This window comes from Megascapheus bottae, chromosome 1 (genome assembly GCF_031878675.1).
Source record: "Megascapheus bottae isolate mThoBot1 chromosome 1, mThoBot2.hap1, whole genome shotgun sequence".
Classification (NCBI taxonomy): Eukaryota; Metazoa; Chordata; class Mammalia; order Rodentia; family Geomyidae; genus Megascapheus; species Megascapheus bottae.
In genome coordinates, this window is record NC_143509.1 from 74,981,711 (window position 1) to 75,002,769 (window position 21,059).

The window sequence follows — 21,059 nt, forward strand, 5'->3', positions numbered from 1 at the left end:
CTTAGCTTTATTTTTGCTTCCTAACAGTCATCTTACATTTTTCCAGATGCAAGAAACATCTTACAAAGAAAATTAGTTCTCCGAACTCAGCTTCTGATGTACCTTCACTTCTGTCCTGCCATCTTTTCCAGTTCTGCCCTAGTTGCAGAAGTATCCCCCTAGTGCTATGAAAACTGATTTTTCAAAATGTACCTGCTCTGACTTGGATAGTTGCGATTGTATATGTTCATGTTTGGTGAATTTTTGCAAGTCTTAAACCATTTCAGCTTAATGGAATTCCCATGCTCTAACCTATCATAGGGAGTTGATTACATATGTATATACAGTGATAATTTATATTTCTAACTTTATATAAACTTCTATATACTTCATATTTCCAATAAGCTTTACTGCTGTCTTTTAGGTACTAATGATTCCTGGCACTGAAAATGACTTTGAAGGAAACATACTGTGTTGTTGCACAAATAACTTTAGAACTCGTTTTTAATTTTTGTTATTTTATGTTGTGACTTAGTATAGTAGGTTCTATTCATTACACTTTCTTTCCATACATTGCTGCTTAGTTTGAATGTAACATAGGACATTAGTATTTTACACACAGTTTATGTATTTTATTAGTATAATTTCTTATAGTACATTTTGCTGCATCTAAATCATGAAGGCACAGAAGATATGACTGGTTTAAACTTTCTAGAGGTTGTTGCTTTCATTAGATTTTTTTGTAAGACAGTTTTTACTTCTTTATTTCTCAGGCTATAAATGAAAGGATTCAATAAGGGAACTATGATTGTAAACAGAATAGCAGCCGGTATGTCTTTATCTCCTTCTTCTAGTAAATTGGGCCTAATGTACATAAAGAAAAGAGATCCATAGAACAGCGACACAGACAAGAAGTGAGAGGCACAGGTAGAAAAAGCTTTCATTCTTCCCTCTTTGGACTTCATTTTGAAAATTGTGAATAGAATGTAGAGATAAGAAATTAGAACACTACCTATTGTGAAGACTTGAATCGAACCAGAAAAGACAAATAACACAAGTTCATTAATGTAAGGGTCAACACAGGAGAGTCTATACAAGGGAAGAATGTCACAATAGAAGTGGTTGATGTGATTGGATTCACAGAAAGCTAACCTGAATAGAAGCCCCACATGAATCATGGAATGCAGGTTCCCGGCTATGTAGGCTCCTGTGGTCATCTGAATGCAGAGTTTCTTTGACATCCTGGTGTGGTACTGCAGTGGACTACAAATGGCCACATAGCGATCATAGGCCATCGCTGCCAGAAGAAAGCAGTCGGCAGTTTCAACAGTGCAAAGGAAATAGAATTGTGCCATACAATCATAGAGTGAAACCGTTTTGTCTTCAGAAAACAAGTTCTCTAACATCTTAGGGGTAATGGCACAGGCACAGCAGGAATCCACAAATGCCAGATTACCTAAAAAGATGTACATTGGGGTGTGAAGAGAGCGTTCTTTTGAAATAAGTATCATCAGCCCAATATTCCCTACCATGGTGATCAGATAAATGGCAAAGAACACCACAAATAAAAGGTTCTTCAGGTCTGGGTGATCTGTAAGTCCTGTGAGGATAAACTCGGTTTTCATGCTTTGATTTTCTTCAACCATTCTCAAATTTTCTGAAAAATTATTTTGAGAAGTTAGTAATATATGACATCTCCACACATGACTGATTTCTCTGTTTCAAAAGAAGATTGACATTTGCTATGATAGTTCTATAACACTTGGTGAATATTGAGGACAATCAACCTTCTTAGAACATTGCAGTTTTTATTTTGCATGCTGGGAATGAAACCCAGGATCTTGTGGATCCTATACAGGGGTTATATCAATGAGTTGTTTCTTCAGTCTCTTAGGATATAACATTTTTTTCTCTATAAAATTTGTATTTTTTCCGCATATTTGCAAGGAGGTCTTGAAAATATCAAACTTTCATCTTGGATACACGGATTGATTTTGAGTTCATGTGAGATACATTTAGAGGAAAACTTCTTCATAGAGTTTAGGTTCAACTGGTTTATAATTCAAGTGTCAGCAGTTACTGTCATTGTTCCTGAAGTTCAATGCCTGCATATGTACTGGCTAAGAATGTGTGAAAGAATATTGTTACCCATCTGTAATTATCACAGCCTTTTTTATACAGTACCTCAGAGATAGAAGCAATGCAAATGTCAAAGGAAAAACAAACAAATGGATAAAGTATGATCTATAAAGTGCAACTTTACGCACTGCATAAGAAAGGAATACAAATTTGACATATGCCTCTTTAGTGATCTTTGTAGAACAATATAAGTGCATCGAATGTCATTGAATTGCACAGTAAATATTATGTTGTAGTCTATTACAATAAATAAATGGCACTCCTGAGCTGCTGCTTCTTTTTCCCCAACCTCTACTACCTGAGTTTGTCTTTTATATAAGGTCTAAAATTTTGCTGGCTTTGGACTACGGCTCATCATCCTAGCCTCTGGAGGCGCTGGGATTACAGTGATATGGCACGGAGCCTGGTTTATTTGATATGATAGGATCTCTTATATAGTACTCAAACGGACCTCAATTGCAGTCTTTTCTCTACTTTTCAAAGGAATTGCAGGTATGCTTCCCAATGCCTTACACAAGAAAAAGCTTGAAAGATGATTTTAATTTGCTTCTTATTAGTAGTTTTCTAAGTATTTGCATTGGCTCTAAATGTATAAACCGCAGTGCCTATGGGGCAGGGGTCTGTTTGTGTAAATTGACACTAATGACAGACCTATGAATGGAGGCAGGGAGAATAAAACAGTAAGGAAAAGGCAAGACTCATTTAGAAGGTTTGTAATGCTGCCTACACAAGCAAGGTGAAATTGTACTTTCAGGTATATATAGTAATGTAAATGATATTAAAATGTGGGAACTCCTCAGGGTTAAAATGGATTAATTTGTGTATACATGTGCATATATATCAAAATCTTTAATAAAATTAAATACCAAATGATTGGAGACTATTTGAAATAAACAGAAGTGTTATCTATTTTCTATGAAAAACTTACCCCATGATGGGGAATAATTACTATTAAACATGTAAATGATATGGAATGAAAACAATGTGGGGTCTTTTTATTTTTCCTGTTAAAAAGAAATGATTATATTTGATGCTTTCTACAGTATAGTAAAATGGAAACAATAGACAGTGGTTTTAAATTGTTTAGGATAATTAGAAACTCATTTAGTGTTAGACTAATGAAGCTTTAAAATTTTTACACTGACTAATAATGATGAATCTGTCAGTAAGAAGTAGTTAGAATCTCATGTAAGATTTACGTGTAATCAGACTGTAATTTTACTTACAAAGATAAAAAATGCAAAGAGCTAAATAGTATGATCAAATTAAGATTAGTCACCTATATATGACAATATCTTATGCAAACATTAAAAATGATATTCACCTAGCATATTTGTTGCAATGATAAAATAGGCACAAATATTTAATGAAAAACCAAAGAAACAGGTTTTTTTGTGCAGAATGACCCTTATTTAAATATATGTAACTATAAAATAAAAATCATATGGGCACATCAAAATCACTGGTTTTCTCTGTGTAATGAAAATTCTTTACAATGATTATTATGTTTAGAATCAGGACACAAAAAAATTACTAGGGAAATCAAATGACAGGTTGGTTGTTTAAAATGACAAATTAATCATTGTGGACCTAACTAAATGTTTCTACACTTTATGATTTCAAAGTAAATGAAGTAAAAAGGATTCTTATTGATTATGGTCTTGTTGTGACAAGATCCTGTAAGTTAGAAAAAAGTGAAAATTAACTAATAATATTGCATATATCTTAACTAATTCAATAATTGCTCACATAACAATATATTCATAAAGTTACTCACTTCTGGAGAAAATTTTCCATGTCAGCTCTCTCTTTTTGTTATCAAAGATATCAAGGCAGTCTTACTTTTTATTGTGCTCACATTTATTAGAATTTCAGAATATTTCAAACCTTCCTTTTCCTATACTTTAAACATGATAGATGAAGAATTCCTACTTTGGGGGATATGTTATTTCTATATAAATTTGCCTATTTTTCTTACCGTGGAATTCATTTACTCACTGTTGAAATACTGCTCTGTGGTAACTTTTATTTAGCTATGACTAACAATTCTCATTGAGAACAACTATTCTTTGAATTTGTGGACCAGAGGAAACATAGTTTTCTCTAGGAAAAACTTTTTTGTTGTTTCTAGAAAATATGAATAGCTTTTAATTCTCACATTGGGGATGAAATCTATGTCATTTAAATATTGTTTCACTGCATGTATTGAAGTCATATAACACAATTTTAAAACACCAATCTTCCAGGTTAATAATGATTTATGAAAATTTTTTTGCATTGCATTTTAATTTACTGAGAATCAGAAAAAACTAGTCTTCCTTAAAATTGTATTGGGAGTCAAAAAATTATTAAATTACAGTATTCTCATACAATTTGTTTAGTATATATGTTAAAAAATGTAGCCTGGTGCTGGTGGCTCACGCCTATAATCCTAGCTACTCAACAGGCTGAGATCTGAGGATCAGGGTTCACAGCCAGCCTGGGCACGACCGTCCGTGAGAATCTTATCTCCAGCTAACCACCAGGAAGCTAAAAGTGATGCTGTGGCTCAAGTGGTAAAGTGCTAGCCCAGAGCCCAGGTCAAGAGTCCAAACCCCAGAACTGACAAAAACAATTGAAAGTATATTTAATTACAGAGACTAATAATCTATTTCATCACTTTGAAAGTTTTATGGCAAAGAAATTTCAAAAACTGAATATGCATTGTTATTATTCCGAGTGTGCTTGTGTCTGTGTGCCTCTGTATCTATCATATATCTATCTACCTTTCTATTTATCTTTGGTAAACTTAGGTTTGTGAACTCAGATGATACAAATAATGACAATTATTTTCTAGTTTGAACAATAGATAATAAAAGGAATACTTTCAAGGATGTAAAAATATTAGCTTCGTAATTTTAAGGACAATGAGTCCCTTAAGTAAGAGAAATAATGCTTAAGAATATGAATAGTTTTAGCAAAAACACAATATAAATTCTATCTCACCTGTTTTTCCCAGTGAGATTTGTATAGAGGCCAGTTTGTTACACTGATTTGAGAAAGTAAAGCAGGTCCACCAGTAAAAGTCTATTTTCTTTTTCACATGGAAGACTATTTTTGCACAGCAATCGATGATGTTATTTATTATCTGTAGAGAATTGTTCATATATATTCAAAATAATTCTTAGGGGATTTACTTGGCATTGACATTAGAGCATGGCCTGGGAGACCCAATCCTTTGAATTTCGCAGACAAACTAAATTGTAATAATTAAATGTGTCCTTTGAGAACAAGAGACTAAGTCAATGCTCATTTCAAACACATTATATATGATTTACATTTTTTTTCTTTCTTTTTGGTGATCATAGGGCTTGAACTCTGGGCCTGGGCACTGTCCCTGGGCTTCTGATTTTTCTGGTGGTTAATTGGAGATAAGAATCCCATGGACTTTCATGGATGGGCTGGCTTTGAACTGAAATCCTCAGATCTCAGCCTCCTGAGTAGCTAGGATTACAGGTGTGAGCCACCAATGCTTGGCTGAAATTTTTTTCTTTGAGTTGGTACCATCTATCCTTGTGGATATAAACTACCAGGTGATAATAGAAACTTTCCATGAGATCTGTCAGCGAAGGCTGAAAACTTGGAAAGAGTTATTATTAGTTGGCTCAGAGAGGAGAAAGTATTGTACAAAGGACAGAAAGTTACAACTATCCTATCTCATGCTTATGTCAATATACAATCTCTACAATCTCAAAATACAATGTGTCTATAGTATAATATTCTTAATCTTCTCTCTTCTTTACTAAAATAATTAAGTTTTTAAATGCAAACTCATACATAGCTTCTTGAAAGCTTCCTTTCCTCACAATCCTTTCTTATAAGTATCCTCCCAACATTTATGGCTTCTTGATATATCACCCATTAATTTCAAGTTTCAATTTGTTTGGCTAATCATAAATACTTGAGATAACCAACATACGAAGAGACTAGATATACATGGCTCACGGTTTTGTAGGTTTAGTTTATCACTGATGCAAACCCTCATGACAGAAAACTCACTGCAGAATCCTCACAGATATGGTGTATGGCAGTAATCAGAAGGGGTGGTGTGTATTATCTACTTCAACAACATTTCCACATGATCTGAATGGCTCGTACTAGGACCCACCTAGTACGAAACAGAAAATGTAAGGGAACATGTCTTTATTACATTGGCCTTTAGGGGTCAGTTAAGATTCAAACTATAGCACCACGAATCTTGATGTCACTAATCCTCCCTCATTTTAGGTCAGTCTTCTTGTGTTATGTACTTCCCATGTATTACACTTAAGTTAAGCACTTATTTTCTTGTTCTTGTTGAAAAATTCACTTTCATTCTTTTTGTGCCTTTTACTTGGCTAATCACTTTTATTATCCTCCCCACGTCTCTTTATCTGCCCCACTGGAAATATTCTTCCCCAGGGTACATCTACTTTCCTGTCAGAAAATACCAACACAAGATAATAAATATTCCCACTTTTGAAATTGAAATTCCACAGTAAAGTGATTCTCTTAAGGAAGGGCCACATATCTGTGATAACGCAGGAGTGAGTCTGTGCTGATATTGAAGAGTGGGGAGAGCTCCACCTGTAACATCAGCTTGTCAGAATTTGTTGAGGAAGAGACTCCATCAAAGGAAGTATGGATATAGGGGAGTATTGTTCCTGGCTCCCTATTCCACTCTATTGTCAGAATAATGTGGAAGCATAGAGAACACTATGGGACTCAGCGAATAGTATAATTTTTATTAATTTTCAAAGGAATTGGTGAAACTTTTTGTTCTTAAGGTATTTGAAAATTGTTTACATTAAAAATACAATCAACTTCAATATATTGGATGATTTACTTATGCTAGTATACAGAAAATGCTATATAAAACAGTGTGTGTTATAATAATTATGCCTTCTATTCTCATGGAGCTATCATGTGATAGAAGGGATAGGGAAAACAGTGATAGAGGAAGACATACAGAAGGAGAAGAAGCAGGAATTGTGATGAAGGTAAAATAAGGGTTGGAATAAAGAATTATGGGGAGATATTTTAGATCGAGTGAATGGAAAAGATCTAGAGAAAGTGTGAATGGTCCATCTGAGATACTGAGTATCAAGAAATGAGTTGTGGCAGGTTATAGCAGAGGATTGTGTGGAGTTCCTTTGGTCAGGTTGACACATGGGTAACTGTTTCATGTGTAACTATGAAAGACATTAAGACTGAAGAAAGTGGTTGGTGATGGAATTGAAGACTTGATCTCACAGAGTTTGTAGCACAAAGTATTGAGTTTCATATATGTTTTCCAAAAAATTGACAGCCTTGGGAGGATGCATACATTTTCTGTTACTGCTAAAAATATATTACCACAAGCTCAGTAGCTCAAAATAACAAGTTATCATTTCACAGTTCTGGGATTTGTAGGTCAGAAATGGGATTCAGTGACTTAAAATCATAGTACAGATAGGGAAGTTACAGGAGAGATATATTTCCTTAACTTCCTAGTTTCTAGTTTCTGTCCATTTCCTGGTTCATGCACACTCCCATCCTCTGCTCTGTGGATCATTCCCAGATGTATTTCTCTATTCCAACACAGTTGCTTATGTTTTCAACGACTCATGTGTTACATTGGAAAACTATAGATGGATGCATTGATGATTTAACTGTTAGAGGGTAAGAAAAGCTGGCAATGAAAACATCTAGATGCTATGTTTTTAAAATGTTTATCTTTTGATCTTTGTATCGAGGGGAAATTGATAGAATTGACTGGACTGAAGGTGAGTGGAGGAGGAAAATCCTCTTGAAGAAGTGAGGAGGGAGAAGTTACTTTGCTTTTCTTCTCATTAAATCCAAGATGACTACCTATAATCAAAGTGGAGATATTGAGCGGGCAGTTAAATATAAGACAATGCTGTAAGGATCGGAATCATTAGACTGTATATTTAAATCTCTAGAACTGAGTTGGATTATCTAAGGAGAATAAGAAGGGAGAAAAGGGAAACATGTCTAGGAATGAGTTCTTGTCAGTTCTTGGTTATAGAATATCTAGTGGGAGAGGAAACATTCCTCACCCCAAATGAGGCAGGCACGCCAAATCAGAATGTCATTTTTTTTTTTTAGTTGAAAAGCCTTAAGTGGCCTGGAGTTTGGCCTAGTGGTAGAGTACTTGCCTAACCTGCACAAAGACCGGGGTTTGATTCCTCGGTACCATATACATAGAAAAAGCCAGAAATTGTGCTGTGGCTCAAGTGGTAGACCTCTAGCCTTGAGAAAGCCCAAGGACAGAGCTCAGGCCCTGACTTCAAGGGTAGGACTGTCAAACAAACAAACAAACCCCTAAGTAAACTATTATTTCAATCAAATGTGCATTTCAGGAAAATAATTCTATGTGTTACATATAGATATCAGACAATATGACAAACGTGAGTTTGCTTTTTTGATTATATTCAGTCCATTGATGAAGATGTGCTCATACTTTTCACCATGACAAATCCAGTTATGAGGAGAAATGAACCATAGTATAGTAAGGAACTCCAAGGCTAAATTTCTGTTTTCTGTGACTTTACACTTTAGGGACAAGTTGTGTGAATATAAAGAGTACCAGGTGATAACATTTGTAGCACAAACAGTCAGACCTTCAGAATTCTGGGAGAAACAAATAGGCCATGACTTAATTTGCCTGATGTTTAAACATTTTATCTAAGAATAATATTTTTATAATATTGTTTATAGCATATAAAACTATAAAATAAAATAGTATAATAAAAAGACACTCCAGGTAGGTTAAAGAGAAGGACACTTCATGTGGAAGGAGCCGGTGGCTTTGTGCTCATGTCTTTTCCTGATACTCATTTTGCTACTGGGGAAGTAGTCCTCACTCCACTGAGACCACACTGAGGCAGTGTTTTTCTATTTCTGTTTCTATATTCTTTTCTATTCCAGTTGTCTGGTCTGAGTGATTTCCAGCAACAAGACAGTCATGGGATAGTTCATTACACAATTTATAAGACGAGACGGTTCAATAGATTTGGTGAAGTAAAATGTGCATTGCATAAGTAGAAGAAGCACTCCCAATGCCTTTTCTCTACTGAGAACACAGATTGGCAGAAGACATGACTGTATGACACACAGATGTTTACCTCTGGAAGTAGATGTTGCTGTTTGCTAGTTACAAGGAAATTCAGGCATGGCCAAGTTACAAAGAATCATTTTTAATTGTGTAAGGAATAAAAAAGGAAGCAGGAGGTATGGAGCTATTTTTTTTTTGCTTGTGGGGCTTGATCTCAGGGCCTGGGGACTGGCTCTGGCAGGCACTTTGCCACTTTGAGCCACAGCTGTATTTCTGGTCTTCTGGTGGTTAACCGGAGATGAGAGTCTCATTGACATTCTTGTTCAGTCTAGCTTTGAAACTCAGTCTTCAACTCTCAGCCTCCTGAGCAGCTAGGATTATAGGTGTGAGCCACTGGTACCTGGGTACACTTTGTTTTTGTCTGATTGACTTGAATTGTCCAGCCCTGCTGAGAGAGATTACAATCTAGACATTATATTGCCTCAATTATATCAATATTCTACAATGGAGCCCAACATTGCTATAAAAACACATATACAAAAATAAGGGATTCTGTATGATACATTAAATGAGAGCAAACTTTTGAAAGGCATTGACATGAAGCCAAAAAGGATGGTTGGCATTTACTAAACAAAATAGTAATGGCATGTTGGAGATATAAAATCCCAGGCTGGTAAGGGCTTGTCAGATCAGAGAAATAATCATATCTATGTTGTAGGTACAGCTTTGCAACCTTCTGTATTGAATCAATTTTAGTAAATTAAATTTTTTGCCAGTCCTGGGGCTTGAACTCAGGGCCTGAGCTTCTTTTGCCCATGGCTAGTCACACCACCACTTGATCCATAGAGCCACCTCCAAATTTTTCTGTTTATGTGTTACTAAGAATGAACCCAGGGCTTCATGCATGCTGGATAAGCACTTTACTACTAAGCCCCATTCCCTTCCCAATAAGTTGGACTTTTATAAACAAAGAGAATTGCTTATAATTATAATAATATTCTCTTCATACAAAATTGGATAATTTACTCCATCACAAGCATATCAAGAATGCTAAGACTTTAGACAGAGGCAGGAATTAAGAAATAGAAAACCAGAAAACAAATTAGGCCCATCAGAGGGAACTATAATTGAAGATAGGACATTTACTTAATTTTTCTTTTATTTGTTTGTTCATTCATTCATTGGTGTGTTTGCTCATGACTTTTCTTTGGAATTCATAGGTTTATTTAGAATTCACATGTTTGGAATTCATGTTTTTTTGTATCATTTTATCAACTCTATTGTATGCTTCCTTTTTGCTCTCTACAAGACTTTCCATTATCATTAAGGTAAAAAAAAGCAGAAATTGTAACTACCTCCTCTTAGATAATTAGTGAAAGTTATGGTTTAGATATGGTTTGGTTGTGTCTCCCAGTTTCTTCTATTGGAAGTCTGGTCTCCAGCTTTTCAATATGAAAGGTGAGGAACCTGGAAGAGACCTAATGGAGAATGTAAGCAATAAGAACTTCTTTCAAAAGGATAAGTCTTAGAGATCTTGGAGGAGCACTAGATCTCTTGAGATTGCAGTATTATAAAAGAGATTCCAGCCTTGAATCCTCCTTTTCTTTGGTTTTGAGATTTCCCCCTCTTGCACATGTTCCTGACACTACAATGAGTTCCTAACTAGAGGACTGATTGATGGAGCTGCCTGACTCTGGACTTTGGAGTTCTAAAACTGTGAGCTAAACAAACATTTGTTCCTAACAAAGTGGTCTGATTCAAGAATGCTGCTGTAATAAAGGAAAATTGGCCAATACCTGGAAACAGCACAAGAGACTGAATTAATGATTACTCAAATGAAAGCAGAATTATAACTTCTGTAGTACTAAATCAAGAATAGTAAAGATAGGACACTTGTACTGGAGGACCAAACTTAATCTACAAAAGCAGTTTGTACATGTTAATCTGGTATGCTCTGCAACCAGAATGCTTGATTATGTGTCTTGGTGATACTATTTACTGGTAGATGCTAGAAAAATATTTAAGCTCCCTGTGCTTTACCTGCTTCATCAAAAAATGACCTGAAGGTGGGAAACAGGTTCTGTTAGAAGGGTGAGAATTAGTGGTAATGATGAGAGTGCATCTGGACGACATGGTTGCATGTTAATATTTATTGCAGGATTGTTCCCAATGGCTAAACAATGGGATCAGCCCAGGTGCCCAACCATAGATGAATGGAATAAGAAGTTATGATATCATATATATCCATATGTACACATAAATATATAAGCACGTATAATATAAATAATGCACATACACATTATGGAATATCACAGTCATGAAGAAAAATGAAATTGTTATTCATAGGAGGATGGATGGATTTTGGAGGGTGCCATATTGGGTGAGACAAACATATATATATATGTAGAAACTAGACCCAAATAATATACATCATGGACAGAATCATATTACATATAAATATGTGTGTATCCATGTACATAATTATTTTTTCTAGTATCCTCAATTCATTTCTTTCATTTATGAGCATTAAAACTTTAAAAAGAAGAATACAGAGTTTTTTGTAAAAAGCAACTTTTAATAGAAACATTCTTGAGACATAGGGTCCTAGGAAGATTTACCTACATTGTATTTTTATAATTCTATTAACAAATAGTCTTATTATTAGCTTTCTGGAAATATTTTTTAGGAATCTTTGTTTCTTCCAGTCATGGAAGTGTGGTTCTTTGAAGAATGCCCTTTTTCCTAGTGAGGTTTCAAGCCTAAAGGGAGGGCATAATAAAAAATTCTTCAGTCATTCTGTCACCCTGTTACCTTTCCAGGAATTGCTCTCTATCTCTTTCCTAATTATGCCCATTGTGCATTGTTTGAAAAGAAAGAAAACTTTTATTTGCCATTACAGAACTTGTTCAACTTCCAGTCCCTAGGGGCCACACTTTTGATGAAATCTCCAGTGAGGACATTAGATTTTTACCAAGGATTCCAGTGGGTATTATTAATTTAGGAAAATCAACCAACTCACAAACAGGTGCACTAATTTGCAGGAACTGTGAATTTCTTTTTCCAAAAGTATTAGACAAGGGAATCTTTATTGTTTTCCATTCTGAATTGAGGAACACTTCTCATCAGTTGTATTTATTATGTCAGCAATTTATAGGAGATTCTTTTGTTTATCTTTACATTGACATAGAATAAGTATTTATATATTAAAATACAGAAATAATTATATGGACATACATGTTAAATTATATGTATTTACAATATTGGTGATGAGGATATATCCAAGCCTGACATGAAGGAAAATGAATTGTCATCTGATACTTCAGTGTTTCATGGTAGCAGAATCCATAGTTTATTTTTACATTTCTTTAATTTTGTTTTCCTTTTCTTCCAATTAGGGTGAATGCATTCTCGCAAATACTTCCAAGGACCTTTTCTACCTTAAGACTAGGACTTGCAGGTGGAACTTGACCTTGTTGTTGTTTGTCTGGTCTTGGAGTTTGAACTCTGGGCCTGGGATTTGTCCTTGAGTCTCTTTGTGTTCAAGGCTAGCACTCTACCACTTGAGCCACAGAATCATTTCATGCTTTTTTCCTGAATAGTTTATTGGAGGTAAGAGCCTCCCAGACGTTCATGCCCTGACTGGTTTTGAACCAGGTCTTCAGATCTGAGCTTCCTGAGTAGCTAGGATTACAAGTGTGAGCCATGGCATCTTGGAATTGATAGGCTTTTTAAAAGTTACAATACTGGGAATGTGATTTAGTGATAGAGCCCTTGCCTAGCATTCATGAAGCCATAGGTTCGATTCCTAAAAAGTCAGAAGCCATGCTGGGGCTCAGGTGGTAGAGTGCTAGCCTTGAGCAAAAGAAGTTCAAGGACAGTGCCCCTGCCCTGAGTTCAAGCCCCAGGACTGGCAAATAAAAAATTAAAATACTGATATATGGGGAATATTATACCAAAATTTATGCATTCACCTGTGTAATGTAATATTTCTGCAGATCAGCCTTACTTGTAATGACATTTATCACTTCCTATTTCCTTTATTTTCCCTTTACCCTCATTATCTCTATGTCTATTTCTGTTACTGCTCATTTTTTGAAGCTCGCCATGTCTGTCTATTTAGAATAACACTGTCTAATATTTGTTTCCACCTTTTTTCTCCTACTGAGTTTCACTGCTATTTGTATAGACATGCCAAGGATGTATAGTTTCATTGTAACTCATTACTCAGTCTTATTAGTCACTATTTTACATTTCTACTGAAGTTCTAAATGGACTTAGGATAAAAGTACATTCAAAGATGTAAATCAGCCTTGGCAAACACATTGTAACAAATGAGTAACACATTTCCCAGGACGTTAATTCAACTAGGCTTTCAGACTCAAGGATTGTCACTGAATCAAGCTAGCCTTACTCGGTCTGGTTATGAAAAGAGGGCAGTAGGATTAGTAATTGAATGTAGCTTTATTGGACAGAAAGAAAAAGCAATGTCAATCAAAGCATCCTGGAGATGAGCGAGCGCTGTATGTAGGCTTATAAAAGAGCTGGTAACATTAACAGAACCAGAACTTCTGGTTACAGGAAGAATTTTCTGCCATGTCGGCAACCTCCTAGGGGATGAAGTTAGTTCTGAATCCATACCAGACTGATAAAAATATTTTGGCTTGTATCTACCCACTCTTCAATTTTTTACTAGGAATCTCTTTGGGAAAACCTACACAGAAATGATTTGAAAGCATTGAGGTACAAACATTTATAGAGAACTGTGGGGAGCCAGAGTGGCCGACAAGACGGCGCCTGTCCCCTGCCTCGCTCATTGTATACAAATTTCTTAGTTCCCCTTAGTTGGTGTGTGAGTGCAGAGCCTTTGCTCGCTCTGCTGAGTCTGCGCGTATGACGTCAGAGGCCTGACCAATCCTGAGTTTTAAAATGATCCTAGCAACACAGCAGCCAATGGAAAAAGTCCCGCGTTCTTTGATTGTTTATAAGCAGCTGCATTTCCCTGCCCCTCGCCCCTCTGCTTCAGCTCTCCCTTTAACCAAGTGGCTCTTCATTAAAAGCGTGATACGAGAAGGATCCTCGGGTGGTGTCCGTTCTTCCCTGCTGGTCAGGGGTGCCGGGCGCCGCAGAGAACATTTAATTGTTTAGTAAAATAGACCAATGAAGTGAAAATGAAGATGGAAAACAGACAGATACTTGGGAAAATAGCATGCTTCAATTATTTTGAAAATCATATCTGGGTTTGCTGTTTTATTAAAATAGTACTTTAATTTCTTTTTTACATAGTTCTTTTTATTGTAATTAATAGAAGGGTTACAGTTATATTCACCAGATAGAAGGTGCATTACTTCACACACATTGATACCCCTTCTCATATTTTTGTTCCCATTTCCCTCCCCCAACCCTTCCCATCATCTTGTTCCCCCCTTCCCTTTCCTATTTCAAACAAATAAACATATATATAATATATCAGATAACAAGGTAAGATACTGTAACAAAGTAAGATACTGTAAGATATCTTACCTTGTTATCATACTGTAACAGTATGAGAATAACCAAGGGACAACAAAAGAGATGAGGAATAGCATAGTACATTAAGAACAACAATCATACGTTATGTAGCTCTTGTTTCCATATTCTGGAGGTCCTTTCATTTAGCCTCATCCTATATGGTCTTATGTATCTAGATTTTGAGCTATTGTAATCCTCTGCTAGGAGAGTCCAAGGTTTTAAAATAGTACTTTCATTTCTTATAATTATTTCTTGTCTTCTTTATATGTAGTTTGAAATCTTATACACTGTTATACATCAAGAGATACATGTAATGTATTACTGGGGATCCAAGTTTATAGCTATATAGAAGGCTAGTTGTTACAATACTGTTATTTCTATATTGAAGCAACACTTTTCAGCAGTTTAGGTTTACTTCATACTTAGTATATATCTCCATATGTCTTTGTGTACTTTTACAGTCTACTAAAGTTTTGTTTTTATTCATTTCACCTTCTGCTACAATGCTTAGTATAAACATGCATTTTTTTCCCTCAGAGACTCTTGAGGTAATTTTACATTACTAGAAAAAAATAGATACTTAAAATTTGAAAATGCTTTTGATGTACATATTAAGTTGGTAGCAAATGAAATTCTACTGCCCATTTTCAGTACTGGAATTTATCACACAAAATTAAATAAAAAATGAGGACAAAGGTAGAAAAATCTTCATGTACCTACTTTTGACTTAAGTTTTATGACATCTGTTCATGAATGTAAAGAATAAGAAAAACAGATAGAAGAGCTTGAGTCTCCAGGAGAATAGTCTCAAGAAAGCCTAGAAATTTGTAGACTTAACATGTAAAAATAATTTGCAGAGGTCATTTGTCAGCTCTACTCTCCATTGAAAAAAAACTGCAGCAGATTTCATGATAAAAAAGACAAGTATTTATTTGAAATAGGAAAGGGAAGGATAGAAAACAAGATGATTGGGAGAGGGTGGGAGGAGGGAAATGAGGACAAAAACATGAGAAGGGGTATCAGTGTGTAAGAAGTAATGTACCTACTACTTGGAGAATATAACTGTAACCCCACTATACATTATAATAAAAATGGCTTGGCAAAAAAAAGACAAGGAAAAGAAGTTGAATTTATCTTTAACATATTACTATTAAAATGTCATAATACTATAATCATTTTTAATATAAAGTAATGCATACATAGCAGTCAAGTAAACATTGACTATTGATCAAATGGCAATTGTGATATACTTGTATTTAAAAGTGTAAGGTGATTTATAGGATTAAGTATGGAAATTGTCCTATATTTTTTTTCTTGTCCTTGAACTCAGGGCCTCAGCACCATCCTTAAGCTTTCTCACGGCTAGTGCTCTACCTCTTGTGCCACAGCACCACTTCAAGATTTTTCTGTGTGTGTGGTACTGAGGAATCAAATCCAGAGCTTCATGAATGCTGGGGTAAGCGCTCTACCACTAGGCCACACTCCTGGCCCCCAAATCATCCTATTTCATATCACAAATTTAATAGTTTAAAAAATTGGAATGAACATAAATGCAGATTAAGAACTATCTTCCAAAATTCTTGCTAGAAACATTGGCTGTTTCCATGCGGAATAATGATCCAAAACTCTTGTTATAAAAATCAGTTAAAACAGGGCTGGGAGTTTAGCCTAGTGGTACAATGTTTACCTAGTAAGCACGAGGACCCAGGTTCGATTCCTTGATACCACTTATATAGAAAAGTCAGAAATGGTGTTATGGCTCAAGTGGTAGAGTTTGAAGAAAGCCCAAGGATAGTGCTTAGGCCCTGAGTTCAAGCCCCAAGGTTAGAAAAAATCAATTAGAACTTGAGCAGGGTAACTATAAGATTTCAAACTATGAACATTAAACAAAATATAGGGGAGGTACTTAAGGGTCTTGGAGTAGACAAAAATTTAATTTGAATAATCCAGAACACAACAATAAAAACAAACTAGACAAATGGAACTGCATGAAGCTGCCAAGGAGAATATGTGTTCTATAACACATAATGGATGAAATATTCTTGAGATGTCTATTCTATTTGGTCTATGGTATCATTTTATTCTTTGTTTCTTCATTGATTTTTTTTGGCCTCTATTACATATCTATTGGTGAGAATAAGATACTTAAATCTCTTACTATTATGTTAGTGCCTCTCTGTAATAACTCAAAGGAGTTGTATACATAGATACTTGGGACAGATTTAAACAATTGTTACATACTTGATGGACTGATGGATTGTTGTTTTTATTATGTGATGTTAACAACTTTGTTGCTTCAGATAACTTTGATTTGAAGTCGATTTTAGATATGGATGCTTCTTTTGGGGTTCATTTGCTAGGAAGATCATTAGAAAATGTCTGCTTTCTCAGTAAAACTTGTTTGACATTGGGTCTTATTTTTGATCCAAGTTGATAGTCTATGTGTTTGAATTAGAGAGTTAAAATCATTACTACTGAGTGTAAAACTAGAAGGTTTGTAGCAATTTCTCACATCTAATGGCTATTTTCTTATCTTCTTATTTTTTTAGTGTTCTTTTACTACTCCTACTTTGCTTATCTACTCATCTGGTGGGATATATTTCCTTTACTATTTTCATGTTCATATTGATCTTCCTTTCAGTGTAGATTCTGTGAATATCTCCTGCTGTGTTGATTTAGTGGTCATAAATTGCTTTAGTTCACGTTTATCATGAAATGTTTTTCAGTTATGAATACATCATTCCATGCCCTCTTTGAAAAGGCTTTCTGTTGAGAAATCTGTTATTATTTTCATGGACTTACTGTTCTAAGCAATGGCATTTTCTCTATACTTACTATTTTGATTATATTGTCATGAGGCATTTCTCTTATAGCCTGATTTGGGGTCCATCCTAAAACCTCCTGTAACTGTCTTCTCTTTCAAAATTACAAAAACTCTTATTCTTACAACTAGAACTTCTTCTATGCAAGTTCTTCATAGATTTTGTCCTTTAATAGAGTTGCTGAAATTCTTCAAAATCCTTTCAGTATTTTTCTTTATCTTCTTATTTTTTCTACTATGTCAATCTTAAAAATTCTGAAATTCTGTTACTTCTTTCATTTACTGACAGGGCCTTCGAATGTATTTTTCATCTTCAGGACTTTTTGACTTATTTCCAATATTATGTTTGTTGAGTTACTTTTTCATGTCTTGTATTGCCTTCTTAATTTCATATAGTCATTTGTATGTGTCCCTGCTGTTTATTTGTATTTATTTTATTTAGCTTTTTATTTGAATTCTCTTTGCATTCATTAACTTGTTTGCTTGTATGCTCTTTGAGTTCACTGATGCAATCATTTCATCATTTATTTGAGATCAATATTAGAATTTCTTCAACTTCATTCTGATTCTTTGTAGGTGTCATATTACTTTAATATTTTCATATTTGTGATGTTCCTATGTTGAAATTTGCTCACTGTAGTTTAACTTACATTTTCTAGTTTTGGTTATGAAATCTTTAACTTAGATTATTCTTGCTTCTAGTAAGACTGTGTGTTAACTGTTAATGTGCCATTTCTTATTGCTGAACTTGTACTAACAAGTTAATCAGTACTTAAATAGATATCTACTAATAGTGATAAATCATTGGTCACATTACTGTAGAAACAGTCAGGTTAGATATACAAAAGATGAATGTTCTTATATGATTTTGAAGGAGGCTGGAAGAATGAAACTTACAAGTATAAATCTGAAAATTTAGGTGTGTAAAGGTAGGGAGAGGGGAGTAGAATGAATATTGTAGGCATATGAAGTACTAGTGTATAAAAAAGAATTCAGTTGTGAAGAGTGGCATTATAGGAGATTCCAATGTGAGAGACTAGAGGAACACAGAGGTAGGATACGTTTCCAGCGGACTAATAAGCAGGGCCAGCTAGTGAGATTAGGCAGGGCAGACTATTTGAAGTAGAAGAAATTCCTTGTAGCTTGCCTATTCTGCCATGGTTCCCTGGAGGCAGTTCTAGATAACACTTAAGGGTGGGTGATTGGTGCTCTGAGCACTGTTACTGAGTCAGAAAGCACTCTGCCTCCCCTGAAGACCGATAACCCTGTTCAGGAAATTAGCCCTTTCTGTTGTGAGCTTTCCTTTTGCACTTTAGCTATACATTTGATGTTTCTTTAGGAGAGTGGATTTGTCACAAACTTTGTGATGGTAGCTGGCAGCTTCCTGCTCTTTCTCTTGCTTTGTGAGTCAGAGCCAGATCTGAGAGGCTCTCCTGTGACGAGTAGCTTCCTGTTTGCCTTACTCAGCCTTGGAATTAGAGAGCAAGATAGGCTAGAGAAAGAAATGGCTTCACTCATTTACAGGTCTATAATCAAGTATAAGGTCTCTGTTAGCACACTTGGAGAAAAATCTTCTTGGGAATTTGGCTTCTGAGATGTACTTGGACCTGTAGAGATTCTTGGGCTGGTCACTTTTGCTGTTTGAGAGTTTTTATGGTCACTCCCACTCATATTTGGGGTGTGTGTGTGTGTGTGTGTGTGTGTGTGTGTGTGTGTGTTTCATATGCCTGCTAATGGAAAAACACTTAAGGGGCATACATACTTCTCTATATGATGGGCACATTTATTGAGCAGTTCTCAGGGATAAATATGGTTATTTCCACTGGCTCACTTCCCTATTACCATTGTTTTCTTACCACGCCTTGAGGCACACATGTTAGACAGCTGCTGGTGGTTGCACAAGCAAGGCTTTGGGGCCTGCACTTCATGTTCTAGAAAAAGAAGGAGGAGGAGGAGGAGGAGGAGGAGGAGGAGGAGGAGGAGGAGAAGGAGGAGGAGGAAGAAGAAGAAGAAGAAGAAGGAGAAGAAGAGGAGGAGGAAGAAGAGGAGAAGGAAGAGGAAGAAGAAGGAAAAGAAAACTGAAAAGAAGAAACTCTGGGGGGCTGGGAGTGTGCCCTAGTGGTAGAGTGCTTGCCTAGCATACAGGAAGCCCTGGGTTCGATACCTTGGTACCACATACACAGAAAAAAGCTGGAAATGGCACTGTGGCTCAGGTGGTAGAGTGCTAGCTTTGAGAAAGTTCAAGGACCATGCCCATTCACTGAATTAAAAAGTCCTAGTATTGGTAAGGAAAAAATAAAAGAGAGACCCTGAAAGGTTGATATATGTAATGGTACTAGCAAATTGTGTGATGATTCTGCTTTCTCTGTCTCCTTGTTTGTTTTAGAGTTTCTCTAGTTACTATCAGCACTTTTATTGTCATTCTTAGGTATCTTTTACCCACTTCTTATATGCTACTTCTGGTTGATAGTGACCTGGGGAAATAGTATTTGTTAGCAATCTGCTCTCATCACATTGAAGTTTTATTTCAATGTATGTCAAACTCTGCTTCGGCTCTGAAGTCCATATGGATTCTAACATTCTGGGCACTGTTACTACACTGAGTGCAACAGGGGAGGGCTTTTTCAACTTGATGAAACAACTATGCAAAACTTAAACCACAGCTCTACTTATGGAATGGCAGCATCCAAATATTATAATTAAATATTAAAATTCATTTTTTAATATAATTGAAAATTGATGCCTTGGTATACAAGTGAAAAAAAGAAATGGGACCAAGACATGAGAAAAGGTATCAATGTTTGTGAAGTAATACACCTTCTATCTGGTGAACATAATATAACCCTTCTATTAATTACAATTAAAAATATATAAAAAAGAAAATATATTAAACTTTAGTGGAAACAGAGAGACTCTAGTAAAGAATTTACGGTTTACTCTGTCCCTTGCCTCTGTAGATCAGCACATGTCTTATTTGTCTTTAGATACCTGGCTACCAGTATCAGTATTTTTTCTACCCAAAGTCTAATTTGTACACACCATAAAAATAAGTGGAGGATTCTAATAGCTGATGTATCTAAATTCATTCCATTTCATGATGGTGGAATTGAAACTTTTCAGTAACATGACTCAGCCATACTTTATTTACTCACCAAGACCTCTCTTCAATACTTTGCCAGCATTTTGGCTCTACTTCATTTAAAATCTCTGCTTCTCATTTCCAGTGCCATACTTAGTTCCATATATATTGAATCTTATGGTTAGTGTTGTTTTGATACAGCTATTGAAATGTTCATCCTTTTGTTGTACAGTTTTACTTCTGATATTGCTTAGCATCTAATCACTTAGGCAATAGCCTCCATTTTCTTAGTTCTTCTGGCATATGGATCAAAAGAAGTATATTCAAGCTTCAGATGTTTCATGATTGCTTGTAAGAGCTTGGGCAATATACTGGGTATTTTAAAGCATGAATCTCTCTCTCTCTCTCTCTCTCTCTCTCTCTCTCTCTCTCTCTCTCTCTCTCTCTCTCCTTCTCTC

The 21,059-nt window shown here is 35.5% G+C and overlaps 1 protein-coding gene across 1 annotated transcript; it reads right to left on the reverse strand.

The window, feature by feature from the left end:
* Positions 1 to 653: 653 nt before the first annotated feature.
* On the reverse strand, positions 654 to 1,625 carry LOC150069457 (olfactory receptor 5K1). Its single transcript, XM_090331052.1, has one exon. It carries the CDS (start codon positions 1,623 to 1,625, stop codon positions 654 to 656), a length of 972 nt encoding a protein of 323 aa, XP_090187178.1.
* Between the last annotated feature and the right edge of the window lie 19,434 nt (positions 1,626 to 21,059).

Coding starts and splice junctions, on each gene's coding strand:
- LOC150069457 (XM_090331052.1), bottom strand. CDS start 1,625: ATGGTTGAAGAAAATCAAAGCATGAAAACCGAGTTTATCCTCACAGGA.